This window comes from Mesoplodon bidens (assembly GCF_964165515.1).
Source record: "Mesoplodon bidens genome assembly, chromosome: 6".
Lineage (NCBI taxonomy): Eukaryota > Metazoa > Chordata > Mammalia > Artiodactyla > Ziphiidae > Mesoplodon > Mesoplodon bidens.
Genome location: NC_138162.1, coordinates 58,092,485 through 58,101,808, shown reverse-complemented (window position 1 = coordinate 58,101,808; position 9,324 = coordinate 58,092,485). Strand labels below are relative to the sequence as shown.

Sequence of the window (9,324 nt, the reverse complement as noted above, 5' to 3'; positions counted from 1 at the left end):
ATGAAAGAGAAGGACAGTTAAGTGTTTTTTGTTTTCATTTGACTTTTTGTTTATTTTTAATATGTCAGGCATTAGTTGCACAAGACAACACATGACAATCTGAGAGAAATGCTTTGGGGAAGAAATCTTTCCTCTGGAATCTTACACTCTACCCCACGTGGTTTTTGATGCTCAAGGCCTCAGATATGACCCCAAGTGCTCCAGGGAACTTTGTGCCTAGAACTTACAGCATGAACCTACTGATGGAAATTCTAACATCCTTTTCCCCCGGGACCCTTGATCTGGTATCTTCTGAAACAATTTCCCTGTAGAATGCTACAACAGAATCCCTGATATGTCCACACTCATCTCCTTGCCCTTCTAATTTCAATTCATGGTAGAAATCCACTTAGCTAGAGGCATCTGGGCGACATTTCTGTTATTTTATTTATTTCAGCTCCTGAACGCTATCCCACCCACAGAGAGTGTGTCCTCTTTCCTCTACCCCTCTACTAGACAAAAGTGGGGACTTCAAGGTATTTTTCCTGTAATAGCACAATTTGCTCTGGAAATATGCTTATTTCCTTCCCAGTTCCATCCAGCCTTTTTCTCCTCCACTTGTCCCTCCCTCCCAAGGAGTGAGAATAGATTAGGAGATGTTACTTAAAAAATGTCTGTTATACTGAATAATACAGTTCTTAATGCTCTCAAACTAACTCTGTTTTGATCAGATTGATAACCACCTTGTTCATCTGACATGAACCCAAATGAATCTCTGTTATTTAGAATAATTAAATTTCTCCCAGGGATCTATGCCTTATTTAGTACAAGGCTTATACTGAAACTTAACTGGGAATAAATTTCACTAAAACAATGTGCACTTAGCTCTCTTACACAGAAAAAGTTACATGATTTATGGTCAAGGAAACCTGCCTTTTGTTCTATTCAAATTTGCTCCACTGTTGCTAAGAGGTACACATCTCCACCTTCAGTGAAGAAAACTTAGTTGAACAGGTTTCCACACTTCTAAGAAGCTGGATCCCTCTTGCATTTAAGGTAAACCCATGGGACTGTTTTGGTGTTACGATCCCTTCCCTGAATACTTGCAATGTGACTCTGGCTATTTATCTCTAAATATTCATTACATGCTGGCTATCTCCTGCCTATCCATAATGTTTCAAGAATACAATCCAAAGAAATGAGGAAAATTGCCATCAAGTCTTTACTAATAGTTGGTAGAAAAACTGAGCCAGTGACCACCCATTCTGGACAATAACAAGTTGCCTTTTGAATAGAACAATGGGAAGAGTGTTACACTTTATACAACTATAAAATTGAGCCATTTACACCATTTCTATGTATTGTCTTCATAATTTTTTCAACATATTAAGCTTTCTATAAACTGAACAAAAATTTTAAGTTGGTACCAGTGGTTTCCATACTACTTGGCAGTTGAAAGCACAACTAACCATCACCAGGCTGACAGGGATCAAAGGGCCAGGAAGGGTGAATTCAGAAAAGGATTGTCTAAGAAGACCAGAACAATCAGAAGAGAGGCTCCTGCCCTACATATCATGCCGTTGTTTTATTATGCCCTTAATATACAAGGTTAAAAACCACCCTTTCATCAGAGAAAGATAGATACTTCACTTTTTACTCCAAGAAATAGCTTAACCAAATATCCCATCCAGGAAAAGTAGAGAAACTGAAAAACAAACAAACAAAATTTACCCCTTGGCAGACACAGGTAAACAAGACTTTCTCATCTCTAGACAGAGTCTCCTCACATTTACAACTGTCCGTGACAATATGGTACTGACATATCCCTTCTTTTTTTTTAATACATTTAAAATTTCTTCATTCATTCAATATTTAGATTGTCCCTGTTATGTGCTCAGGTAAAGACTTAAGAAATCATTTGCCTACCGTGAAGTAATTCACACTTTAGTTGAAAGAAAGAGAAGTAATTGATTATAGTACAATGTAGTTTGTGACATGGTAAGAGTTGTGATCTGCAGGGGCACAAATAGATTCAGAGAAATCAGACTGTAAGGGCTTTCAGTGAAGGGAAAATTTTTAAGTGAGTCATAAATAGCAAGAATGAGATATTAACACATATTAGAAAAAGGATATGTACCAGGCCAAAGAAATAGAATGTGAGTTTGGGTTTTCTATAGCCCTAGAGGGAAGTTCTATATGCTATGCTATTGGAGTTCAGGTGCTGAGAAAGCAGACTTTGAGACAAAAATTACCATATAAGGACTTTATTAGGGAGTACTATGGGATCAACACTTAAGGGAAGAGAAGCCAGGAGGATTGAGACAGAGAATGTTGAGTTGCAGTGCAGTCACAAAGTGGCCTTGGCCAATTACAGTTAGGAGCTCCGAAGCTGGGATGACCCTTCTGAGGTGGAGTGAGGGGTATGAGTCTTTATACCTCTACATCAACCAGTCATTGAATACAGGCAGACCCCAGGAAAGGGGAGAAAACTTGGGCTAAATGCCAAAAGTAATTCCAGGAATGAACCCCAAATCTCTTTATTTACCAAACATCTATATTTTTCAATAGAGATTATTGAATCACCTGTCATCTTTCACCCGGGAATCCTCTTTCAGAAGTGTGGTTTCCTCTGTTTCCACAACATATTCTTTGTCCAATCAATTACTGCTGTAGTTGTAGTTTTTTTTGTGTGTGTGTGGTACGCAGGCCTCTCACTGTTGTGGCCTCTCCCCCTGTGGAGCACAGGCTCCGGACGTGTGGCCATGGCTCACGGGCCCAGCCGCTCTGCGGCATGTGGGATCCTCCTGGACCGGGGCACGAACCCACGTCCCCTGCAACGGCAGGCGGACTCTCAACCACTGTGCCACCAGGGAAGCCCCTATAGTTGTAGTTTTGATTTCACTTAACCACAGGCATGAGAAACAGAAACTCTTACAGAAAGAAACTTGGTTTGGATCATTTTCCTTAAAAGGCAGTTATTGTTATGGGGTGTAACTGGGATATTACAGCTTCTTTAAGAGGAAAAAAAGCCATTTAATCTGCTGCTGTGAAAAGGCAGTGACAGAAAAAAACTACCTCCTATCTATAGGATGCCCATTTCTCTCTAGGTACTGTGGGAAAATATGAGATCAGTAACCTCAAGGAGACCATGCCTTCATCTATTAAAAGTTTACCTTGGTTATCAAGAAATAGGGATGTGGTTAATACTATGTAGTCACAAGATCAACAGCATCAACTTCATCTAGGAATTGTTAGAAATGCCAATACTTAGTCCCCACCACAGACCTATTAGATCAGAAACAGTGGGGGTGGAGTCATGTGATCTGTGCTTTAACAAGCCCTCCAGATGATTCTGATGTACTGGAGGTGGGGCTTAATTTACTACACATGATAAGCATACTAAGCCAAATGTCTACAAGAGGCCATATCTGTTCTTTTGAAAAATATTTGTATTTACGTATTTATTTATATTCTGACAACCCCATGCGGCACATGGGATCTTAGTTCCGTGACCAGGGATTGAACCCGTGCCCCCTGCAGTGGAAGTGTGGAGTCCTTACCACTGGGCCGCCAGGGAATTCCCTACTTGTTCTTTTTTTTAGTTTCAAAAATAAAATTATTTTATTTTTCCTGGTTCCAAAATGAATCCATATTCATAACAGAAGTATTTAATCTGAAAAGTATAAGAGAATGGAAATTCTATCACCCAGATGGCACCGCTGTGAACATTTCAATGCATTTCTTTTCAGACATTTTTCATGCGTATTTTATTTGGAAAAAATACGATACTGTACTTATTATTTAGTAACTCATTGTTTTGATTTAGTAATCTGTTTAGCTCAGGACATGTAGATGTAACAATGATAATTCAGATGACTCAGCCTGCGAGTACAAATGAAATTGCCTTTCTGAGCTTACTCTGAGCTCACCCATGCATTACTAGCAGGGCGTCTAGTCTTTTAAAGTATTTCTCTTCCTCAATATCTCCAAGCTTAGAACTCTGGTTTTAAAGTTTTAAAAGGGTACATATATTTAAAAGCAAGCAATTTTTAGTTGGTATTATGCAGTTAAAACAGTTATACAAGCAGGATGTCAACTTAAGCTAAATGTTTGGGGAAACATTAGCATGTAAAGTATTAGTTCTAGCTTCTAAATATGAGTATCATCTGCTGTAAGTTTCCACTTGGCAGCTTCTCCATTCTGTTCACCTTAGTTCTGAAGAAAAAAATGTCCGGGGGAGAAAATATCCTTTCTGTAATTCAAGACTGTGAGAGTACACGAACTTGAATAAGGAAAGCCAGGAGCAAATTATTATCATGACTGTCATCATTATATATTTCCCAGTGATATTGCACAATGCTGTTCAGGTTTGTGGTGACTAGAATACAACGCAGGCTTTCAAGGCGCGCAGACTTGGGAGGAAATTTTGCTCTGGCATTTGCTAGCTCTGTGGCTTGCTGCATTACTTTGAGCAAGTTACGTACTTGACTTTTAAAGTCTTGTTCTCCTCACCTGAGGAAAGAATAACAGAAATTACCTTGCAAGATTAACTAGAGAACTGAATAACATGCTAAATGATGGATTTGGTTCTGAAAGGTTCCTGGTTTAAAGAAAACAACAAAAATTGAAGACATGAGAAGCAAATAACCTGTAAACACAGCTGAGTGTGATAAATACTTCTCCTTTCTCCACTTCCCTACCTCTGCGTGAACTTGAAGGTAAGTAGGTCAACCCGTGGGCTGAAAATGTGAAGCCAACAAAGACTTCTTCCTGACTGCCCAGCCTCTGCTTCCTCAACCTCTTCCACTACTGCAGCTGACCCTGCCTCAGTCTCAGGATCCTATTCGGTTCCTCCTCGTTCCTTTCAATCCAAATCTGGAAGCACTGGCCAATAGTTAATATACTTACATTAATTAAACGGAAATGGAATACGTTCCTCAGCAAGCTTTTACAGCCAGTGATAACTTTTAACTAGAATTATACAATGAATCTGAAGCAGAACATGACATAAAGTAGTAGAATGAGCACCAGATTTTTGGGCCACGGCTATGCTTCTCACATTGGGCAAAAGTCGCTGTGACTGTGGGAAAGTTAACAAGCCTCAGTGACCTTCAGTTTCTCTGGCCTCACATTTGTTCCATGACAATTTTGGGGAGCTCCTGGGTGGAAGAGCTGGAATCCCTTCATCACCAGCATCTCCTCTCGTTTGGCATGAGCGCCCTTCTATCCAGCTCTCCTTCCATCTAGCCCTCCTCCGGGCCACCCCAAGGGCAGGCTGGCTCAGTCCTGTTTCTTCTAACCTTCACCAAACACTTCCTTTCACCAACAAGACTCCTCCATGTATATTTCTGATTTCTGTTAGATATATTTTATTATTTTAATTTGTAACATTCAAATGGCTAAAAATTAAAATACAAAAATATGCTGTAAGTCCTCTTCCACCCTGTTCTCCTCCCTTAGTTTCTCTCCCTACCCCACTCCACTAAATACAGGTTATCATCATTGTAATTTATTCCCTGTATATTCTTTATTTAGTCATACCTAAGTAAGGTCAAATATAAAATGTGTTTTACATTTTAATCTCAAATGTAGCATTTTATATATACAGTCTGCATCTTGCTTTTTTTTTTTCAGTATAGGAACTCAATTCTTTCCTCCAGCTGAACAGTTTTCCTTTATGTGAATATGACAACTATCTCTAACTGGAAGGATCTGGGTGATTTTCTGTCTTTTGATATTATATATAACATTGCAATGAATAATACTGTATGTAAGTCATTTCACATGGAGGCAAGTATTTTTATAGGACACATTTCAGATCTGCACTTGATGAATAAAAGACTATATGCATCTGTAATTTTAATAGATTTCACCAAATTGCCTCCACAGTGATCGTGCCAACTTCCAGGACTCTGGCAAATTATAAGAGCATCCCTCCCCAAAGTCTCCATAAGAGTGTTTTTAAAACCAAACTCGGCAGTTTCACCTATCTGATAGGTTATAAATGGCACGTTAGTCACTTTTAATTTCTATTTTTTATTATTATGCATGAGGTTGAACCTCTTTTCATGCATTTATGTTTTCCTCTGCAAACTGCTTGTTCATGTCCTTTGGCTTTACTTCTATTGTGTCACCTGTAACAAATATTCAGTGTGTGATGATATTTTCAGATCTTGCAATACAAATTATTCCTAGTATTTCTCATTGCTCCTACCAATTTCCGGCAAATAAAGAAATCATTGGGATGGAGATTCTATGATAAGGAAAGTATTATAGTGGAGACATATTTCATTATATCTACTTGGCCAACTTTTATGAAAATATACCCATTTGAAGAATTATGAAATATTAATGGCTCATTTCAACTCATAAAAATTTCAGATTGATAGAAAATACAAAGTGACATTACAAAATAAAAACACTTGTAGTCAATGTGCATCATCTTAAAGCACAGACCAATATATATATATATATATATATATATATATACATATATATATATACACACACATATATATACACACACAAAACCAAAGCAATACTACCATTTTAAAACAAAAAGAAATAATAGTGTCTGGAGAAATCCTACCACCCCTCCACCTACCCTATGCTTTTAAAGCCTGCACATGGTTCAACTTTCCATTCCTTGTTTGCTCAGCTTTCCTGTGAGTCGGAACACAAAGAACAGACATCGGTTGATTTCTACTTGGACAATGGTCCAGGCACAGGTGCTATAGTCCTGGTTTTCCAGGTAATCACGTATCCTTTGGAAATATATTTTAACCTGTAATCTAAGGTTCTCACTGCCCAAGGTGTCTCTTTCCTGCTCTGCTTGCCGCCTCATGAGCGCTTCTAGGTATTTCAGCTGTTGATGAAGTTCAATGAGGAGCTTCTCCATGTGGGTTTCCTCCCAACCATTCAGAGAAATAATTGCCCTGAAGACACTGAAGATCTGCTGAAGCATCTCATGAAGAATGGCCAGTGCTTGTCCTTTCTGGTACTGGTGAGGATTCATAGACTTCTGGGGAAGCAGGAAGTTTTTCCTGTGTGGTAGACACTGCTGAATTGAAGAGGTCTGCAATTTATTCAAGAGTTTTAAACTCTCTCTGTTCACTCTCTTTTGTTGGAAAAGAACCAGTTTCAGCTCTCGGGAGCAGACAGAGGAAGAAGCCAACAGCACCAATACAATTTCAAAGAAAGGCTTGTTAATCATGGTGAAGGTCAAATACTCCACTCATCTCTGTACAGACTTGATAAGGCTCCAACTCTAGTGACTATATGTCTTTCGTGCATCTCAGATTATTCTGGAAGGGGATCTCTTTTGCAGTTTTGTTTCTAATGCTGTCATTTCTCAAAGTTTACATGTTAGGCTTTCTGGTTCCCTTTTCATACTGTTCATGGGACATTTCCTCCACTTTCCCCATTGTGTTGGCTGTTTGAGGAAGTAATCAGAAGAATTTGTTTTCTTTGTATGTGTTCCTTGAGACAATTACAGACCAGTCATCCAAAATGATCTTCTATTACTCTCATTATTTATTGCACACACAGTTTCACTCAACACAATACGCTTTCTAAATATTTAGTCATTTGGTCAAGCTTATTAAAGTTCTTTTATTGAGAGTAAATGTTTCTTCTTAAAGTAGTAGTCTTTCATGGAGTTATATGTATCAGAGGCTTAGCAGCACCTGTAAGGCACTCAGGGGCAAAAATTAAACAACAAAAATTTAACTGAGTAAAATTAAAGGTCAAACTGGCTCCACCAAGCTGTAGAAAAGGAAAGGTTTTTAAAGGTAGAAAGGGGGCAGAAAAAAGAAAATTATTAGCAAAAAATGTATTGTCTCAGGCAAGGTCGCCTTCCTAAGGGGAACGGAGGGGCCTATACGGCAGATTACCTCACTAGTGCTAACCAGGTAATTCTAGGTTGACTGGTTAAAGGTTACATTCCTGGGCTGTTGAAACGGCAATTAAGTTAAATGTTAAGCCTTGGTTTACTGACATGGGGCTTAGCACAAGTAACTCCATTTTGGGTCTGCTGTCTGCTTTTTAACACTACTAAATTTAAAACCTCAAGTAGAACTGTAAATTTGCACAAATCCTTGAGCAAATTAATCTTAAGATATGTATCAGCAATCTTAAATTGTTTCCTGTCTTATCCAAGCAGTTTAACTCCTAAGATTCTAGCCTATGGAAGTAATATAAAAGGGAAAATATTAGCAAAAGAAGGTCATTAAAAAATTATTGCAGGGCTTCCCTGGTGGCGTAGTGGTTGAGAGTCCACCTGCTGATGCAGGGGACACGGGTTCGTGCCCCAGTCCGGGAAGATCCCACATGCCGTGGAGCAGCTGGGCCCGTGAGCCATGGCCGCTGAGCCTGCACATCCGGAGCCTGTGCTCTGCAATGGGAGAGGCCACAGCGGTGAGAGGCCCGCGTAACGCCAAAAAAAAAAAAAAAAATTATTGCAATTGCAGAGTATTAGAGACAGCCTATAGGTCCAACAATAGGGGAATGGTTTAACAAATGTTGGCAAATCCACATAATGAAATGCTATGTAACCATTATAAATGATAAAAATTATACGTGAAAAGAGTTTGGGAGCAGTTGGTTAGTCTATATTCCCTAGGGTACCAATAACTATGGTAAATCAATGTGACTAGTTTACATCAGTGATGCTTCTTGAATTACAAATTCCCAGTTCCACATCTAAGTCCTCCAGAATAAACCCCCAATCAACCTTTCCGATCTTAGATAAGATTGCTCCAAATGTAGTATGAGGGAACCTGAATTCCAAATAAAGTTAATGATGCACTATTCCCTTAATATAGCTAGACTTGTGTGTATTAATGATATTTTCTCTCTCTGAAACATCACTTGTTGCCTCCTTCACTCCCAGTACCTGTCTGTCCAAGGACTAAGGACAACTTCTCCTTTAGGGCCTAGATCTCTCCCTAGGAGCTTTAATCTCTTCTCTGGATCCTCACAGCACTTTGCACCTTTTAAGCCACTTTTCCTGGTCTGCCTTATATATGGTTATTTACTTACCTGTCTTACAACCTTCCAACATTAAAACCTCTTAATAGAGTGGAATAAACACTCATCTTTTTTACTGTCTATACAACTATAATAGGAGCTTAATAAACCTGTGTTGACTTGGAGTGAGAATGTGCTCTACCACAAAGTAATAGATGTTACATCTTATATTTGACCATTTCTCTGCAGGCAGTTGGGTGAGATCACAAGTGTTGAAAAGAGACTGTAAACATGTGTGGTCTCATTATCTACCAGCTCAGCTATATGCTGGTGTCACTTAGTCAGTCTGGTATTAATAAGCTGAAATAAACTGAGTCA

General features: G+C 38.9%; 1 protein-coding gene across 1 annotated transcript; it reads right to left on the bottom strand.

Moving 5' to 3' along the window:
* Positions 1 to 6,561: 6,561 nt before the first annotated feature.
* On the bottom strand, positions 6,562 to 7,192 carry IFNE (interferon epsilon; the record flags this gene model as incomplete). Its single annotated transcript, XM_081237020.1, has 1 exon — positions 6,562 to 7,192. One exon carries the CDS (start codon positions 7,190 to 7,192, stop codon positions 6,611 to 6,613), a length of 582 nt encoding a protein of 193 aa, XP_081093146.1. The 3' UTR covers positions 6,562 to 6,610.
* Between the last annotated feature and the right edge of the window lie 2,132 nt (positions 7,193 to 9,324).